General features: G+C 48.3%; 1 protein-coding gene across 1 annotated transcript in view; it reads right to left on the bottom strand.

Annotated features, from left to right (window-relative positions):
* Nucleotides 1–20,962, bottom strand: part of NSD3 (nuclear receptor binding SET domain protein 3) — a 338,825-nt gene that overhangs the window by 144,022 nt on the left and 173,841 nt on the right. The window contains 1 exon segment of the mRNA XM_030201931.1: nucleotides 3,611–3,808. Coding sequence (XP_030057791.1) covers nucleotides 3,611–3,808 — 198 coding nt within the window.

The following is a 20,962-nucleotide window of genomic DNA, read 5'->3' as shown; positions in this document are numbered from 1 at the left end:
TGGGAACACATGCACCCCCAGCCTGCGAAGTGCCGCTGCTACTACAGCTAGGCACTTTGTGAACACCCTGGGCGCAGAGGCGAGCCCAAAGGGTAGCACACAGTACTGGAAGTGGCGTGTGCCCAACTGAAATCGCAGATACTGTCTGTGAGCTGGCAGTATCGGGATGTGTGTGTAGGCATCCTTCAAGTCCAGAGAGCATAGCCAATCGTTTTGCTGAATCATGGGGAGAAGGGTGCCCAGGGAAAGCATCCTGAACTTTTCTTTTACGAGATATTTGTTCAGGGCCCTTAGGTCTAGGATGGGACGCATCCCCCCTGTTTTCTTTTCCACAAGGAAGTACCTGGAATAGAATCCCAGCCCTTCTTGCCCGGATGGCACGGGCTCGACCGCATTGGCGCTGAGAAGGGCGGAGAGTTCCTCTGCAAGTACCTGCTTGTGCTGGAAGCTGTAAGACTGAGCTCCCGGTGGACAATTTGGAGGTTTGGAGGCCAAATTGAGGGTGTATCCTTGCCGGACTATTTGCAGAACCCACTGATCGGAGGTTATGAGAGGCCACCTTTGGTGAAAAGCTTTCAACCTCCCTCCGACTGGCAGGTCGCCCGGCACTGACACTTGGATGTCGGCTATGCTCTGCTGGAGCCAGTCAAAAGCTCGCCCCTTGCTTTTGCTGGGGAGCCGCGGGGCCTTGCTGAGTCACACGCTGCTGACGAGAGCGAGCGCGCTGGGGCTTAGCCTGGGCCGCAGACTGTCGGGAAGGAGGATTGTACCTACGCTTACCAGAAGTATAGGGAACAGTCTTCCTTCCCCCGAAAAATCGTCTACCTGTAGAGGTAGAAGCTGAAGGCTGCCGGCGGGAGAACTTGTCGAATGCGGTGTCCCGCTGGTGGAGAGACTCTACCACCTGTTCGACTTTCTCTCCAAAAATATTGTCCGCACGGCAAGGCGAGTCCGCAATCCGCTGCTGGAGTCTATTCTCCAGGTCGGCGGCACGCAGCCATGAGAGCCTGCGCATCACCACACCTTGAGCAGCGGCCCTGGACGCAACATCAAAAGTGTCATACACTCCTCTGGCCAGGAATTTTCTGCAAGCCTTCAGCTGCCTGACCACCTCCTGAAAAGGCTTGGCTTGCTCGGGGGGAAGAGCATCAACCAAGCCCGCCAACTGCTGCACATTATTCCGCATGTGTATGCTCGTGTAGAGCTGGTAAGACTGAATCTTGGCCACGAGCATAGAAGAATGGTAGGCCTTCCTCCCAAAGGAGTCTAAGGTTCTAGAGTCTTTGCCCGGGGGCGCCGAAGCATGCTCCCTAGAACTCTTAGCCTTCTTTAGGGCCAGATCCACAATTCCAGAGTCGTGAGGCAACTGGGTGCGCATCAGCTCTGGGTCCCCATGGATCCGGTACTGGGACTCGATCTTCTTGGGGATGTGGGGATTACTTAATGGCTTGGTCCAGTTCGCAAGCAATGTCTTTTTCAGGACATGGTGCAAGGGAACAGTGGACGCTTCCTTAGGTGGAGAAGGATAGTCCAGGAGCTCAAACATTTCAGCCCTGGGCTCGTCCTCCACAACCACCGGGAAGGGGATGGCCGTAGACATCTCCCGGACAAAGGAAGCAAAAGACAGACTCTCGGGAGGAGAAAGCTGTCTTTCAGGAGAGGGAGTGGGATCAGAAGGAAGACCCTCAGACTCCTCGTCAGAGAAATATCTGGGGTCTTCTTCTTCTTCCCACGAGGCCTCACCCTCGGTGTCAGACACAAGTTCACGGACCTGCGTCTGCAACCGCGCCCGGCTCGACTCTGTGGAGCCACGTCCACGATGGGGGCGTCGAGAGGTAGACTCCCTCGCCCGCATCGGCGAAGCTCCCTCCGCCGACGTAGTCGGGGAGCCCTCCTGGGAGGTGGCCGCAGTCGGCACCGCACGCGGTACCGACGTCGGGGACCTCACCCCGGGCGATGGGCCAGCCGGCGCCACGCTCGACGGTACCGGAGGCGCAAGCACCGCCGGTACCGGAGGGGTAGGGCGCAACAGCTCTCCCAGAATCTCTGGGAGAACGGCCCGGAGGCTCTCGTTCAGAGCGGCTGCAGAGAAAGGCATGGAGGTCGATGCAGGCGTCGACGTCAGAACCTGTTCCGGGCGTGGAGGCTGTTCCGGGCTGTCCAGAGTGGAGCGCATCGACACCTCCTGAACAGAGGGTGAGCGGTCCTCTCGGTGCCGATGCCTGCTGGGTGCCGACTCCCTCGGCGACCCAGAGCTCTCGGTGCCGACACGGGGAGGGGACCGGTGTCGATGCTTCTTCGACTTCTTCCGAAGCATGTCACCGGAGCTCCCCGGCACCGACGAGGAGGACGTAGAATCCATCCATCGCTTCCTCGGGGCCGAGACCAAAGAGGGTCGATCTCGGGGGGGCTGTACCGCAGGAGCCCTCTGGGTAGGAGGAGACCCACCCGAGGGCTCACCGCCACCAGCAGGGGAATGGACAGCCCTCACCTGCACTCCACTCGATGCACCACCGTCTGACGACATCAGGAGACGAGGTCCCGGTACCACCGACGTCGATGCAGCTATCCGATGTCTCGGCGCCGATGCAGAGGGCCGATGCCTCGATGCACTCGATGCACTGGCAGCCAAGGGTGAAGGTCTGGACGCTGATGACGTCGATGCACACGATGACCCCGGCGCCGATGCCGACGAAGAGCCCGAGAACAAAACGTTCCACTGGGCTAATCTCGCTACTTGAGTCCGCCTTTGTAACAGGGAACACAGACTACAGTTCTGGGGACGGTGCTCGGCCCCCAGACACTGAAGACACGAAGAGTGCCTATCAGTGAGCGAGATTACCCGGGCGCACTGGGTGCACTTCTTGAAGCCGCTGGAAGGCTTCGATGTCATGGGCGGAAAAATCACGCCGGCGAAGTCAAAATCCGAAATGACGAATTTGGAGCACCAAAACTTTAAGGGAGAAAAAATCTCGACCGAGGCCGAAAGAAGGCCTACCCCGACGACGAAAGAAAACTTACCGGGGCAAAAACTGGAAATACGGGAAGGGAAAACGAGACCCAAGGGGGTTTTCGGAGCACTTCCCGACAAATTTACAGAACTTTTCCGAAGAAAAACACGTCAATATAAAACGGACGCGCGAGGTCGACTCTCCGGGGCTCGACACGACAAAAAACACAGCCGTACCGAGTGCGGACGAAAGAAGACTGGCCGGCTCGAGCCGGTTTCGGGCGGGAAGACGGCCGCGCATGCGCGGTGCGCGCGGACGCGCGAGAGCTAGCAAAGGACTTTGCTAGGAAGATTCCGATTGGAGGGGCTGCCGAGGATGTCACTCATCAGTGAGAACAAGCAGCCTGCTTGTCCTCGGAGAATAGCCCTGTCCTGTTTGAGTACATCCGTTACCCCTTGATCATTAACTGGTCCAACTGACTCCCCCCCTCTCACAGTCTTCTTGTTTTGAATGTACCTGAAAAAGGAAACATTTTACACTTGTCTAATGCCATCTCTCACAGCCTACAAAATGTTCACTCTCTTCTAGGACCCATTATAGCCACAAAATTAAGTACAACAGCTGAGGTTCAAGTCCATCAGACTCTCACTGCCTCTCACCTTTGCTTGCCTTGTGGATATCCTTGTCAATGGAACATGCGGTGCAGCAGTGCTGAGGGCAGCGGAATCCCCTGGACTCGTAGATGGCCGTTGAGAATTTGCGAACACAGGCCTCGTGGTAAAACTTGCCACAAGTATTGACAGAGCAGCGTTTCACATCTGTGCCAGGAACCTTACAGGAAAAGCAGGTGTGGTTACCTTTAAGAACATAAAAAAAGACATTTCATAAACAATCACCAGTTTTACATTTAAATATCATGGGGGTAATTTTATAATAAAGCATCTACAAAAATTTGAAATAAAAGCTTCTATTTTATGAAGGAACATATAGGCACCCACAATTGTTTCCAAAAGTACAAAAATGATCATGCACAACACCTAATCCAAAGTAGGCACAAACATATGCATGTACTTTCAGTGTATTTATTACATTTGTACCCCGCGCTTTCCCACACATGGCAGGCTCAATGCGGCTTACATAGTAAGAATATAAAGAATTACAAAGTCATAAGAAGAATATACAGTTTCACTCAAAATGCAAAATTAATGGGGTTATCGGATAAGTAAGTTGAACATAGGAGGTATGCATATGTATTTTATAAAGTAATATATAAAGTATACAGGAATGACTATGCTCAGTCTACAAACAAGTACACATGCTTGTCATGATCATAGGCGTTTGGTGACTCAACTGTTTGAGAAGGCTAAGGTGGGCAGGGTTAAGGCAGGATAGGTGTGGTAGGGAAAGTTAAAAATATTAGGGTTGCAACACCTACGTCAGCATTAAAGAGACAGCAGAGGCACTTTTAAACACAGAAAATTCAGATTTGAGGAAAAAATATACAAACAACCTATGGAAGGAAAAATTTACCTAGATATACTGAAGATCCTATAGAGTAATATGATGCCATCAAATACTCACATAAGGTAAAATTAGGTTCTTACCTAGGTAATTTTCTTTCCTTTAGTCACAGCAGATGAATCAATTAACTGATGGGTTGTATCCGCCTACCAGCAGGTGGAGATAGAGAACACTGAAAAACCACAGTGACTGTTGGACGGCTAGCCCCATCTGCCTTCAGTATTTGAAATTTCCAAAGCAGAGTGAATCATAAAGGTAGGATAACAAACGTTACTCACAGCGAACAAACGCCCCAGAACAGGAGCAATAATCACACAAAGGAGGGACGATCTCAACCTCCTGTAATAAAACAGCATGTAAAAATCCTGAAAACTGGTTTCCAACTTCTCCCGATGAGATATATATCTGCATGGAAGAACTGAACAAACAACAACAAAGTCAGTCAGGGAGGGATCATGGATTCATCTGCTGTGACTAAAGGAAAGAAAATTACCAAGGTAAGAACCTAATTTTCCCTTCCTTGTCATCAGCAGCAGATGAATCCATTAACTGATGGGATGTACAAAAGCACTCCCTACTTAGGGTGGGAACAGGCCACTCCACGAGCAAGCACCTGCGCTCCAAATGCGCATCCTGCTTCGCTGCAACATCCAGCCTGTAATGCCGGACAAATGAGAGCTGAGAAGCCCAAGTAGCCGCACTACAGATCTCTTGAAGTCAGAGTGCTCCCGTTTCCGCCCACGAGGAGGAAAGCGCTCTCATGGAATGCGCCCTAAACGCGGAGACCGCCCTGAAAGCAGATACGCAGAAAAAATGACTTCCTTGAGCCAACGGGCTATAGTGGCCTTACACGCTGGACCCCCGCGTCGAGGACCTGACAACAATACAAAAAGGTGATCAGAGGTCCTGAAGTCATTTGACATCTGTAGATACTGCAACAGAGCCCTGTGGACATCCAAAAGATGTAATTGCCCAAAGGAATCCGGAAAATCTTCCCTAGAAAAAGAAGGAAGAAAAATGGGCTGGTTCAGGTGAAACGCTGAAACTACTTTAGGCAGGAAGGAGGGTACTGTACGTACCGTTACTCTGGACTCCGAGAATTGCAGAAAAGGGTCCCAACAGGACAGCGCCTGAAGCTCAGACACACGTCTAGCTGATGTCATGGCCACCAAAGACTGTCTTGAGAGTAACATCCTTCTCTGAAGCTCGCTTAAGCAGCTCAAAAGGCGAATGCTGGAGAGCCTTTAATACCAGCCCCAGGTTCCAGGCCGAACAGGGCAACCGGATGGGAGGACGGAGCCTAAGCACCCCTCTGAGAAATCGGGCAATGTCCTGATGAGCAGCAAGGGATAAGCCCGAGACTTTCCCTCGAAAGCATGCCAATGCTGCCACTTGCACCCGCAGGGAATTGTAAGCCAGGCCTTTTTGTAAGCCATCCTGCAAAAAGTCCAGCACCGGCGAGACTGTAGCCCGCATGGGTGTGATCGCCTTTGAAACACATCACGCCTCAAACTTGCGCCAGATCCGAGCATAAGCTGTGGAGGTGGACCGCTTGCGGGCCTGCAAGAGAGTGGAGATGACCTTGTTAGAGTAGCCCTCGTCTCTCAATTGCACCCTCTCAATAGCCAGGCCGTAAGACCAAATCAGCAGGGATCCTCCATAGACACTGGACCTTGAACCAACAGGTTCGGCACCAGAGGCAAATGAAATGGAGCCTCCACCATCATCCGACGAAGATCCGCACACCACGGACGCCTTGGCCAGTCCGGAGCGATAAGAATCACCAATCCCCGGTGTAGTCGAATACGAAGGAGGACTCGCCCTATCAAGGGCCAAGGAGGGAACACATACAGGAGGCCCGAGGTCCAGGGTTGAGCCAGTGCATCCAACCCTGCCGAGTGAGGATCTCTCCTTCTGCTGAAAAAGCGAGGGACTTTGGTGTTTGCACTTGACGCCATAAGATCCATTCCGGGTGTCCCCCATTTGGCACAAATCTGAAGAAAAACTTCTTCTGCCAGTTCCCATTCTGCCGGGTCGATTTGATGCCTGCTGAGAAAATTGGCTTGCACATTGCTCTGACCTGCTATGTGAGCTGCTGACAGAAGCTGCAGGTGTACCTCAGCCCAGTGGCAAATCTGAGCGGCCTCTGCAGCCAGGGTCCTGCACTGAGTGCCGCCCTGACGATTTATGTAGGCCACTGCTGTCGTGTTGTTTGACAGGACCCGGACCGCAAGCCCCTTCAGAGTCTTTTGGAAGGCCATAAGAGCCTGGAATATCGCTCTCAGTTCCAAGCGATTGATGGACCACCCCGCTTCCACGGTTGTCCACTGACCCTGAGCATAGCTTCCCTGGCAATGCGCTCCCCAGCCCCAAAGGCTGGCATCCGTTATCGCCAGGCACCAAGAAGGAAGCGCAAGCGGCATTCCTTGGCGCATCATCCTGTCGGAGAGCCACCACTCCATACTGACCCGGGCCGCAGGGAGCCACGTTAGTCTGCATTCATATTCCTGGGAAATTGGAAAACATTGTTGAAACAGGGCAATCTGCAGTGGCCTCATATGCGCTCTCGTCCATGGAACCACCTCCAAGGTGGCCGTCATCGACCCCAGCAGCTGGACAAAGTGCCAAGCTCGCGGGCAAGGCATCAGCAGGAGCAGATGGACATGAGTCTGAAGCTTGCACCGCCTTTGGTTGGGGAGAAAGACAAACCCCGAGGCCGTGTCGAACCTGACCCCCAAATACTCGAGAGACTGAGAGGGGGGTCAGGTGACTTTTGGGTATATTGACCACCCAGCCTAGAGTCTGCAGGACTGTAACCACTCCGGCTGTGACAAGACGACTTTCGTCTGCCGAATCCACTCTAATGAGCCAGTCGTCGAGATAAGGGTGAACTCTGATACCCTCTCGCCTGAGACAGGCAGCTACAACCACCATTACCTTGGAAAAGGTACGGGGAGCTGTGGCTAGGCCGAAAGGCAAGGCCCGAAACTGGAAATGTCCCAACACCGCAAACCAGAGAAACCGCTGATGTGGGGGCCAAATAGGAATGTGCAAATACGTTTCTTTTAGGTCCAGAGACATGAGAAACTCTCCTGGCTGTACCGTCGCAATGATGGAGCGCAGGGTTTCCATGCGAAAGTGTCGCACTCTTAGGGCCTCGTTGACTCTTCGTAAGTCGAGGATCGGTCCCAAAAGACCCACCTTTTCGAGGCACCACAAAATAAATGGAATAACGGCCACAGCCGCGTTTGGCGGGAGGCACCGGGATCACCGCTACGAGCTTCTCGGAAGCGAGGTCTGGAAGAGGAGGGAAACACAGGACCCTTGGAAGAAGGCCTCGGCCTATCCTCAGGTAACCGCTGGGGCTTAGAGTCCCCCAGGTCTTTAACTATCTTCTCCAATTCCTCTCCAAATAACAGGAGGCCCCTAAAGGGTAACCTCACCAGCCTTTGCTTAGAGGCCATATCAGCTGCCCAATGCCGCAGCCAAATAAGTCAGCGGGCAGAAACCGCTACAGACATCTGCTTAGCCGAAGCTCTGACCAGATCATAAAGGGCGTCAGCCAAAAATGACAGGGCCGACTCCATCCGCGGGGCAACCTCAGAGAGGGATCCCGCACCATCTGCGGGCTGTTCCACTGCCTGTTGTAACCAGGAAAGACATGCCCGGGCTGCATAGGAACTGCAAATAGATGACCTTGAGGCAAGGCCCAATATTTCAAAGGACCGCTCCAGCGCGGATTCAAGCCGCCGGTCCTGCATGTCTTTCAAAGCGACCCCTCTCTCTACTGGGAGGGTGGTCTTTTTAGTCATCACCGTGACAGAGTCCACTTTAGGCATCCCAAAAGGGGCCAAGTGCTCCTCACTCAGAGGTCAAAGCTGACCCATAGCCCTGGCCACTTTCAAAGGCCCGTCGGGGTCAGACCATTGAGCTGAAATAAGCTCCTGGATGGAGTCATGCACAGGAAAGGCCCGTCGGGGTCAGACCATTGAGCTGAAATAAGCTCCTGGATGGAGTCATGCACAGGAAAGGCCCGAGTAGGCTTCTTAGTACTCACCATCCTAAGATTAACAGAAGAGGCCTCGCCCTCTGCAGGATCATCAATCGAGAGGGCCTGCAAGGTGTCAGTAATGAGAGCTGGCAGCTTGTCGTGGTGGAAAATCCGGACCACACTGGGATCATCCGAATCCAGTGGCAAACAGGCACCCTCCTCTGGATCATCCGTCCATGAGGGCCTGTCAGACCCCTCAGACTCCCCACAGCCTGACCACGGGGGGGGGGGGGGGGAGATGCGCCACTTTCAGACGGGGAATTTACCCGTCTAAGTTTAGTGTCCTTCCAACGCTCGGGGGAAGAAATAACATCTGTAGCTATAACCGGGTCATCAACACCTGGAGGGGATCTGTAGCCATAACCGGGGCATCAACACCTGGAGGGGATCCAGAATGCAATGCAGTGTCAGACATCTGCGGTGGAGCTCTTTTCAGCATGAAGGCCTTATGCATTAGTAGCACAAACTCAGGGGAGAAAAACTCACCCTGACTCTCCGCCCCCGAATTAGGAGAAATGGAGGTTGGAGCTCCTGTAGCAGCCTCTAAATGAGGCGTCCCCCTGCACTCGGACTCCTCCGCAACAGCGAGGGCCGAGACATGCGGCGCTTCCAAAATGGCACCCGCTGCCAGCTCCATCGAGCGGGGAGAATCATCGCTCGCCATGATCGTACTAGCGCAAGCGTCTAAGGAGCATGTTTTACACAGCCCCACTGCTGACATGCTTTTACCACAACGGGAGCAGCGCTTAACTTCTTCAGCAGCCATCGCCGAAGGGCAGAAATATAGCAATAAAATGGCGGCTTCGCGCCAAACTTACCCCGCTCGGAATGCTGTCCACGGGAACCTCCCCGGAGGAGTTGGCCACCACTCTCACCTCAGAAGACCGAGTCAATGAGCTCCGGTCAAGCTGCACAGAATCAGAATCTCTGGAGAAAGCCTCAGAAATAGCAACGCCTTACAAGCGCGCACTTTTATTTTTTATTATTATTATTTTTTAACGCTGTGAGGAAAGTTGGAGGCAGGTAGCAACAGAGGGACTCCGGGATGAGGGGGGAATGGGTAAGGCAGGGAAAGGGCGAACCTATATGCTTTTAAAGTGGGCACCACCAGCCACAACAGCCCTACTCAACTGGCAAAGCACAGGAGCCACCTCAGGCAGTCTGAAATCCAGGAACTGATCAAGCTACGTCCACACCTGCTGGGAGACAGAGAAATACTGAAGGCAGATGGGGCTAGCCGTCCAAGGGTCACTGTGGTTTTTCAGTGTTCTCTATCTCCACCTGCTGGTAGGCGGATACAACCCATCAGTTAATGGATTCATCTGCTGCTGATGACAAGAAATATTGTATATCAACTGTTCAAAGCAATAGCACATATAATCTTCTTCAAACATTTGTAATGAGCTCATACTTCTTACCAGGACCACCACAGACCCCTAAGGGTCATCTGTACGTCCCAAGTTTAAAATAATCATTGCACATTCAAACTGTTCACTTTAATTGTAGTATATTATCAAAAAGTGCAAAATGTGGTCATATAAATCCACAACTTTGTAACTTTATATCATTTGTAAAATCACAGACTTATCTTATTTTTGGTTCCAAAAAGCTGTATCAAGGAATCTGGAGCAATGCCAGTCCCTCTCATAACATGAATTTGTGAAGATTGTGAATTCATGTTATGAGAGGAACTGGCACAGAAATTTATCATTTTTTTTTTTTGTTCTGGTTTCCTTGATTCGGCTTTTGGCACCAAAATAGTGGCCATTCCATCACCTGATTGTCTCACTTCCATATTTTTTTATTTGTTCATTTTGATACCCCCCCCCCCCCCCCAACACACACACTCTATTAGCCCAATTTGCTGTCAGCAACAGTGGTAGGCATGAAGACTTATGGTCCATTATTAGCTTGGTTATTACTTTTTAATGTTTTAAATGGTTTAAATGCAGATTGTCTATGTAACCTCCCTGCTAAAACAAGACGGATTCTTGTACCCCAGTGTGATTCTACTAAATAAAGATATCAGTTCGGCCAATATTATTGGTTTTGTCAATATTCTGTTCCCCATGCATGTGAATTGATAGCGAAAGTCACAAGACTAAATTTTCGTATTTATCCACAGTTATATCAGGAGAACTGCCATTGTCAATGGTGTATAGTCTTCATCTTGTATTTTGCCCTCAATCCTTACTAGTATATATTCCTTCAAACATATTCATGTTTTATTACTCATTCCCTCTTACAGATATGGATTGTCTGAACTCATTGAATATATAATACAGTATCTTTCTTACTCAATGACACCAGTGTTTTAAATCCATTTCATTTTAGTTTCCTCAGTGCGCCTTTTAATTATAATACATATGAGTATTTTAATCATGCGTTACTTAATTTATATGTATATTTATATTTTCTTAAATGTGTTTTTCAATGTATTCCACTTGATATTTTCATGGTTCTGTTAAGGTTGATAGACTACTAATGCAGGCATCAGCGCTGAAACACGGCCATGTCAAGTCCTTGCAATAAAGTGTACTACTGTTTTAGCCACTTGAATTTGTCATTTATTTATTTATTGCATTTGTACCCCACATTTTCCCACCTCTTTGCAGGCTCAATGTGGCTTACATTACATTATGAATAGTGGAAATCTATAAGAAAATATACATTTAGTATTGCTTAAGGATCTTGGGTAACATGATAATAGTAATAGATAATCTAAAGAAAATATACATTTAGTGTTGCTTAACAGTGGCGTACCAAGGGGGGGGGGGGGCGGTTAGGGCGGTCCACCCCGGGTGCACGCCGCTGGGGGGTGCTGCGGCACGCGCTTGCTTCTCCGAGTTCGCTAAACTTCGCTCGTTCGCTGCAGCTCCCTCTGCCCCGGAACAGGTTACTTCCTGTTCCGGGGCAGAGGGAGCTGCAGCGAACGAACGAAGTTTAGCGAACTCGGAGCAGGCACGCGCCGCGGCACCCCCCCCCCCCCCCAGCGGCGTGCACCCGGGGGGGGGGGGTCATTTTGCCGGGGGGGGGGGGGGGAGGTGTCATCTAGCGGGGGGGGGGGGGGGGCGCTTCGGCGCTCCACCCCGGGTGCCATCCAGGCCAGGAACGCCACTGTTGCTTAAGGATCTTGGGTAACATAATAATAGTAAGGCAAGGTAGTAGAATAATGAGCAATATACATTTAGTATTGCTTAAGGATCTTGGGTAACATGATAATAGTTAAGCAGGATAGTAGAGTAACGAACTGATTTCGAGAGTCGAATTTCTTTAAGCAGTTCTGGATATTTGTGTAATGGTTCACATTTGTTGACCTTTGTGGTATGCCTTGTCCAAGAGATGGGTCTTCAGTAGTTTGCGGAAGTTGGTTAGTTCATGGATCGTCTTCAAGTTGCGCGGCAGCGCGTTCCAGAATTGTGTGCTCAAGTAGGAAAAGATTGACGCATGCGTTAGTTTGTATTTTAGACCTCTGCAGTTGGGGAAGTGAAGATTGAGGAATGTGCGGGATGATTTTTTAGCATTCCTGGGTGGTAAGTCTATCAGGTCTGACATGTAGGCTGGAGCGTCTCCGTGAATGATTTTGTGAACTAGGGTACATATTTTGAACATGATATGTTCTTTAAGTGGGAGCCAGTGTAGTTTTTCTTGTAGGGGTTTAGCACGTTCATATTTTGTTTTTCCTTACTCCATCTGTCTGACTATATCACCTCTGTGAGGTTCCTGCTTACTCCTCCTTTGTTCCTTAAACATTCTCATGAGCTAAGGTACAATTTGTTCTGAGTCACACCCCTCCAGGAAAGCAGTCAATTCTAGAGTGTCAAGAGTCAGCTTGGCTGTCTGGCCAAGCAGTTTTCATTTGAAACAGAAAATATGATCTAAGGCCTTTCTGTCATACCAGACAGCAAACCTCTTCCATTCTCCAGGAAGCCAAAAGAACTTCAGACACACTGTTCAGCAGGTTCAGGAAAATCAGTTATCTTCTCAACATCCAAGCTGTGAGGGCTAGGGGCTCAAGATTGGGATGCACCATCATTACCTAAGCCTGCATGTTGGAAAAAGGTCCAGTCTCATGGGACTTATGAAAAGTTCCAGAATGAAAGCAGATCTGTTTGAGCTGGTAAAGTGCTATGGGAATCATGGTTTGCTACTCTTGTCTGAGTTACAAGAGAGTTCTCACCATGAGAGGTATGGAAGATTAAACAAACAAAAGTCCCTCTTCCCAGTCTAGGAGGCAGACATCTGAGACTAGCTTGCTGTGTGTCCATATTATGGAGCACAATTGGTGTGCTTTTCTGTTGGAAGGCATGACAAAAAGATCTAAAAGGGATGCTCCACTCCCCCAAAATCCAAACTTTTAACAGCCATGTTCACATCCACAAACCACTTGTGTAGTTGTAAAACTTGACTCAGTTTGTCTGCAGGCCGTTGTTCTTGTCTGCCAGATATGTGCTTCTGAGGGTCATCCACGGATGGTCCAATTACACATTCTTGCAGTCTCCCAACACAGAAGGTAGGACCCTGCTCCTCCCTGCTTGTTGATGTAGTACATGTCTACCTAACTGTTGGTCTGAATTAATACAATTTTTTTGGTCAACTGGTTTTTGAAACCTTTTAGTGTATATTGCTCTCAATTCTAGGAAATTTATCTGATAGAATTTCTCCTGTGAGGGGCACACATGCTTGGACGCATATGTCATTAACAATGCTTGAATTGGAAAAATTTGGAAACAGACAACTTTCACTTGATTAGATTTATTTGTCCACAAAGACAGTGAGTTCCAGAGAGAACTGGTGACAGAAATTACATCTTAGAGCTTTCCAGTGGCAAAGTCCACTGAATGCTCAAAGTTCATTGAGCTTGTCTGAAATTGAAACTGCCAACAGTGCTGGATTTAGACTTGGTGAAGCCATAAAGCTTGGAGGCCCCTTGTTAAAAAGTTACACCAGAAGGTCTCACAAAGATGCATACCAAAACATGACCTTGAAAAAATTGAAAACATATATATGCCTTTTAATTATTTAATAGCAAGGCATTAAAAGTTAATTCATGAATTTTGTTGTTTCAACTGTGGATGTCAGCTCTGCACATAAAAAAAAACCCATATAAAATTCTAAAAGCCAAAAAAATTCTGAAATATTCTAAGGCCCTAAGCTGTAGCTTGTTTAGCTTATGCCTAAATCCGGCACTACTGCCAAGGATGTTAAATGTATTGCTGAGGCCATGTGGTCCAACATTTATTTGTGAGATTTGGTATACCGCCTTTCAAACAAAACATCGAGGTGGTTCAACATCCTCAACATCTGCCATGCTCACAATTGCTATGATGGGCTTAGGTGAAATCTGGGGTAATTTATTCAAATGGTTGTGTACACTGAACCTTCTGAACCTTCCAGAGGTGTGCTCTTGACTAGCCAATCATCTAAATAGAGAAAACAGGTGCACTCCCAGTCTGCAAATATTATTTATAAATCTACATATACTCACACACATAAGAGTACTATGATCTCAAGCATTTTGTTAACACTTGAGGAACTGACAAGAGGCCAAAGGCAGTATGCAGTATTAGAAGTAAACATAACAAAAGAACATAACCATTGCCATACTGGGTCAGACTGAAGGTCCATCAAGCCCAGTATCCCGTTTCCAACAGTGGCCAATCCAGGTCACAAATAGCTGGCAAGATTCTAGAACAGTAAAATAGGTTTTATGCTATTTATCCTAAATAGATTTTATGCTATTTATCCTAGAAACAAGCAGTGCATTTTTCCAAGTCCATCTTAATAACGACTTATGGAGTTTTATTTTAGGAAATTAGCCAAACCTTTTTTTTAAACCCTGCTAAGCTAACTGTTTTTACCACATTCTCTGGCAATGAATTCTTGAGTATAATTACAGGTTGAGTGAAGAAATATTTTCTCTGGTTTGTTTTAAATTTACTACTTAGTAGCTTGACTGTGTGCCCCTTAGTCCTAGTATTTTTGGAAAGAGTAAACAAGTGACTCGCGTCTACCAGTTCCACTCCACTCAGTATTTTATAGACATCTATCATATCTCCCCTCAGCCGTCTCTTCTCCAAGCTGAAGAGCCCCAGCTGCTTTAGCCTTTCTTCATAGAGAAGTCTTCCCATCCAATTTATCATTTCCATCCCCATTCTCTGTACCTTTTCTAAATCAACTATATCTTTTTTGAGAAGCGGTGACCAGAATTGCACACAATATTCAAGGTGCAGTTGCACCATGGAGTGATACAAAGGCATTAACACATTCTCATTTTTCTTTTTCCATTCCTAACATTCTATTTGCTTTCTTAGATGCCGCTGCACATTGAGTAGAAGATTTGAACACATCAACGATGACACCTACATCCTTTTCCTGGGCGGTGACTCCTAATATTATTATTACTACTACATTTATATCCCACATTTTCCCACTGATCGTAGGCTCAAAGTGGCTTACAAGGTATAGTTTGGGTTCCTCTTTCCACATGCATCACTTTGCACTTACTCATATTAAATGTCATCCAGTGGCGTAGCAAGGGCGGGACGGTGGGGGCAGTCCGCCCCGGGTGTCAGCAGGTGAGGGGGGGTGCTCCACTCCCGCTGCTCCCCTGCCTTTTAAAAAAAAATTTGTGAAGCAGAGTCGCAGGCAGGCAGCGCCTCGCGTCTGCCCTGCTTGTAAAACAAGTAAACCTCCTCCTCCTCGTCGGGCCTTTCTTCACTGTGTCCCGCCCTCCTCTGAGGTAACTTCCTATTTCTGAGAGGGAGGGACCCAGTGAAGAAAGACGAGGAGGAGGAGGTTTACTTCTTTTACAAGCAGGGCAGACGCGAGGCGCTGCCTGCCAGCGACTCCGCTTCACAAATTTTTTTTTTAAGGCAGGGTGAGAGCAGGAGAAGAGGGCTCTCTCGACGGAGCTCACTGGTACATAAGTACATAAGTACATAAGTAGTGCTATACTGGGAAAGACCAAAGGTCCATCTAGCCCAGCATCCTGTCACCGACAGTGGCCAATCCAGGTCAAGGGCACCTGGCACGCTCCCCAAACGTAAAAACATTCCAGACAAGTTATACCTAAAAATGAGGAATTTTTCCAGTCCATTTAATAGCGGTCTATGGACTTGTCCTTTAGGAATCTATCTAACCCCTTTTTAAACTCCGTCAAGCTAACCGCCCGTACCACGTTCTCCGGCAATGAATTCCAGAGTCTAATTACACGTTGGGTGAAGAAAAATTTTCTCCGATTCGTTTTAAATTTACCACACTGTAGCTTCAACTCATGCCCTCTAGTCCTAGTATTTTTGGATAGCGTGAACAGTCGCTTCACATCCACCCGATCCATTCCACTCATTATTTTATACACTTCTATCATATCTCCCCTCAGCCGTCTCTTCTCCAAGCTGAAAAGCCCTAGCCTTCTCAGCCTCTCTTCATAGGAAAGTCGTCCCATCCCCACTATCATTTTCGTCGCCCTTCGCTGTACCTTTTCCAATTCTACTATATCTTTTTTGAGATACGGAGACCAGTACTGAACACAATACTCCAGGTGCGGTCGCACCATGGAGCGATACAACGGCATTATAACATCCGCACACCTGGACTCCATACCCTTCTTAATAGGCAGGTTGGGGTGAGGGCTCTCAGATGGGAGAGGAGAGGGGTGTTGTGGTGGTTCCCAGATGGGATGGGGAGGGGAGGGGGTTCTCAGATGGGATGGGGAGGGGGTTCTCAGAAGGGAGAAGGGGGGTGGGGTGTTGTGGGGGTTCTCGGGAGGGGAGGGGGTTCTCAGATGGGAGAAGGGGGTGGGGTGTTGTGGGGGTTCTCAGAAGGGGAGAGGTTCTCAGATGGGAGAAGGGGGATTCTCAGATGGGAGAAGAGGACTGGGGTGGGGTGGGGGTTCTTAGATGGGGAGGGGAGGTGAGGGGGTTCTCAGATGGGAGAAGGGGGCTGGAACTGGGGTCTGAGAAGAGGTCATGAGGGAAAATGGGGGCATGCCTGGGTCAGGTGGGAGAATGGGTCGGGCTGAAAAGGGGGGCCTTAATGCAAGGCATGTGGATGAAGGGGGCTGGAACTGGGGGCTGAAAAGGAGGGTAGATGGGATAAGGGGCTAGTACTGGGACTGGGGGCTGAAAAGGGGCAGGGGCTGAAACTGTGGGGACTGGGGGCTGAAAAGGAGACGGGGAGAAGTGGCTGGGGCAGAAGCTCGGGACTGGTGAGAGAAAAGGGCTGGGGTTGAAACTGGGGACTGAAAAGGGGACAGGGAGAAGTGGCTGGGGGCTGAAGCTCGGGACTGGTGAGACAAAAGTGCTGGGGTTGAAACTGGGGGCTGAAAAGGGGACAGGGAGAAGTGACTGGGGGCTGAAGCTCAGGACTGGTGGGAGAAAAGGGCTGGGGCTGAAACAAAGGGGCAGAGAGAGGGGACAGATCCTGGATGGAAGGGGGAGTGAAAGGGAGGGCAGACCCTGGATGGTTGGGAGAGGGAGGGCAAATGGTGGATTGAAGGAGCAGAGAGAAAGGGCAGACAGTGAATGGAAGGGATAGAAAGGGCAGACAGTGAATGGAAGGGGGAGAGAGAGGGCAGACAGGGGCAGATGGTGGATGGAAGGGGCAGAGATAGATGGAAGGGGCAGGGAGAGAGGGCAGACATTGGATGGAGGGAACAGGAGAGAGGGCAGACACTGGATGGCAGAGAGAGAACTAAGACAGATGCTGGATGGAAGGATGACAGTGGAAAGAAGATGAGGAAAGCAGAAACCAGAGACAACAAACTGTAAATAAAATATATATATTTGTATTTTTTTGCTTTAGGATAAAGTAGTATTGTAGCTGTGTTAATAAATGTTTATAATAGAACATGTAAACAAGGTAATCTTTTTATTGGACTAATTTTAATACATTTTGGCTAACTTTTGGAGAACAAAACCCCCTTCCTCAGGTCAGGATAGGATACTGTAACAGCACTATACTATATTGACCTGAGGAAGGATGTTTTGGCCTCTGAAAGCTAAATGTATTAGTCCAATAAAATGGTATTATTTTATTTTCTATATTTGTTTTATTTCTATTTGTTAATTTGTAAAGTGATGATTGGTACTTGTTTTTCAAATTTACATCTGCTGTCTTTATATTTTGCACAGTACTAGGGGACATTTTCTGTTTCTGTGGTGTTGCATTGTATGCAGAGTCTGGCATCTTGGGGGTTGTTAAATTTTTGCTAAATCGAAAGTTTATTATTATTCTATAGTGGATTAGGGTGTACCTGTGTTTGTGAAAAATACATGGCTTTTAGTTGGCATTGACTGTGCAGGATCGACGATCTGTACTATTCTGTCTGGTTTCGTTTTACAATAGGTGAATTGATGTTCTAGTGCTCACTGTAGTGTTTAAGATGCTTTCCTTTTCCTTGTGTGATTCGTAGAAATGACTGCTTATGGTATGGTAGAATTGCTCTATAGGTCCTGAGTGTTTTGTATTCTCGGCATGCCTAGTACTAGATTTTGGAGGGGGGTGTTAAAAAAATGACCGGCTCCGGGTGTCAACTACCCTAGCTACACCACTGATGTCATCTAACATTTGGATGTCCCATCTCCCAGTCTCATAAGGTCCTCTTGCGATTTATCAACATTGAATAACTTTGTGTCCTCAGCAAATTTAATTACCTCACTAGTTATTCACATCTCTAGATCATTATAAATATATTAAAAAGGAGCAGTCCCAGCACAGACCCCTGGGGAACCCCACTATCTACCTTTCTCCATTGAGAATACTGACCATTTAACCCTACTTTCTGTTCTCTATCTTTTAACCAGTTTTTAATCCACAATAGGACATTACCTCTCATGAATTTCTAATTTCCTCATGAGTCTCTCATGAGGTATGTCTTTTGAAAATCCTGATACACAATATCAACAGGCTCATCTTTATCCACGTCTGTTCACCCCTTCAAAGAAAAGTAGTAGATTGGTGAGGCAAGATTTCCCTTGACTAAATTCATGTTGGCTTTGTCTCATTAATCCATGCTTAAATATATGAGCTGTAATTTAGTTCTTTAGAATAGTTTCTACCATTTTGCCCAGCAAAGAAGTTGAGCTCACTGGTCTATAATTTCCCAGATCACATCTGGAATCCTTTTAAAAAATTGGCGTTACATTGGCCACTATCCAATCTTCCAGTACCATGCTTGATTTTAAAGACAAATGACATATTACTAACAATAGCTCTGCAAATTCATTTTTCAATTCTATCAGTACTTTGGGATGTATACCATCCAGCCCAGGCAATTTGCTACTTTTCAATTTGTCAAATTGCCCCATTACATCTTTCAGGTTCACAGAGATTTGTTTCAGTTCCTCTGACTTGTCAGAATTGAATAACATTTGTGGCACTGGTATCTCTCCCACATATTCTTCGGTGAAAACCGAAGCAAAGAATTCATTTAATCATTCCACACTGGCCTTGTCTTCCCTGAGTGCCCCTTTTACCTCCTCGGTCATTTAGCAGTCCAACTGATTCTTTTATTGGCTTCTTGCTTCTAATATGCCTAATAAAGTTTTATGTATTTTGTCTCCAACCAGTGGTGTGCTGGTAAATGTTTAACAACAGGCTCTCTCCCCGGTCCCCCTCTGCGCCCCCCATCCCAGTCCCCCTCTGCGCCCCCCTCCAAATTGCAGAGCTGGCTATAGCCAGGGAGAGAGCCGGGGGGGGGGGGGGGGGGGGGGGGTGGCAATGCATTCCTCCAGGAAACAAAAATTAAATGATCCCAGGTTCCAATCTAATTCATGTTTAATGTGCGATAAAATGCCATAAATACCGTAAATAAATATAAACTTTTAATGTTGAGTACCTGATTTTCAAAGTTAACATATTCCAAACACTATAATGAAAATAAAATGATTTTTTTCTACCTTTTTTGTCTGGTGACTGTTTTTCTGATCATGCTGGCCCAGTATCCGATTCTGCTGCTATTTGTCCTCTTAACTCCGTTTCCAGGGCTTCCTTTCCTTTCTTCTTCATTTCTGGTCCTCAGCTTCTGCCTATTTTCTTCATCCATGTGTAGTTTTTCTCCTCTCTTCCTTTCCCCTCAACTAATCTCCTTCCTCACTCTTCCCTCCCCTCCATCTATGTCCAGCATTTCTTCTCTCTCCCCTCCTCTCCCCTGTCCTCCATCCACCCATACCCAACGACCCTCCTCTCCCATGCCCTCCATGGGCCCTTGGGATCACTCTCTCTGCTATTTACTTCTACTTCCAAAAGCTCAAAGTCAATATTGAGCATGCAGCAGTTAGCACTTTTTTTTTTTAAATACTGACCATCTGATATTCAGTCGGGACCTGTTAAGAGTATCTGGCTGGGTCCCAACGTCCCCCTCCCCCAAGATTCCAATCTCCCTCTCTCCCACACCCAGAAACATCATGCAAACCCCTTCTAATCCCCCCTACCCTCCAAACGTCACAAAAACATCTTCCAATTCCTCCACCCAACTTCCCCCCCCCCCCCAAACATAGACAGCACCCTCACTCTCACCCCAAGTATGCTTCGGGTCTACCTGCCTCGTCCTTCTAATTCCGCTGCCAGCTGACTCTCCCCCGCTGCCGATTTGCGTTTCAAAATGGCTGCCTCTGGAAGTCTCTGCGGCCATTTTTAAAGCACGAATCGGCAGCGGGGGAGAGTGAGCTGGCAGCGGGCAGGCAAGACTGCCTGCCCCGAAGAATTAGAAGAACAAGGCGTCGGTGAGGATCCGGAGAGAGGGAGGAGAGCCAGAGCCGGCTCGCTATATTTAACAACTGGCTCGCAAGTCGGTTGAAAGATTAACAACCGGCTCTTGCGAGCCAGCTCCAGCACACCACTGCCTCCAACACAATGTTCTTTTCAAAGTTTCTCTTTGCGTCCTTATCAGCGCTTTGCATTTGACTTGCCATTCCTTATGCCGTTTCCTATTATTTTCAGTTGGATCCTTCTTCCATTTTCTGAAGAATTTTCTTTTAGCTCTGATTCCTTCAAGTCAGTTTTTAACCATGCCAACTATCATTTGGCCTTCCTTCCTCTTTTTTAATACATAGAATATATCTGGTCTGGGCTTCTACCAAACTATCTACATGCCTAATAACTGAATCTCCAAATACAATGGCCGTCCTAACCCTTCCCACCCGGGCAGAAGCCCCTGGAGATACATCCTCTGTGACAGAGGCTATTGCATCCCCTGGAGGGCCAGTCCTGGCTACAGGATCACTTCATGCCTCTCCACAGTGATGCTCTCCCTTCAGGAGACCTTTCTCCTCCATGCCAGACTGGAGGTGGGACTTCTCTACAACGCCCTGTAGGGCTCCCCTATAAACCTCTTTGTCTACCTCAGCTCCTCCAAGTCTGCTGAACCTGTCTCATTATATTTCATTTACTTTTTCAGAGACAGCATCCCACCGCCGTGGACCCTGAGGAAGCATAG

The sequence above is a fragment of the Microcaecilia unicolor genome, chromosome 4 (assembly GCF_901765095.1).
Source record: "Microcaecilia unicolor chromosome 4, aMicUni1.1, whole genome shotgun sequence".
NCBI classification, from domain to species: Eukaryota; Metazoa; Chordata; class Amphibia; order Gymnophiona; family Siphonopidae; genus Microcaecilia; species Microcaecilia unicolor.
The sequence above is the reverse complement of the archived record's forward strand: the minus strand, read 5'-3'. Positions and strand labels throughout refer to the sequence as shown.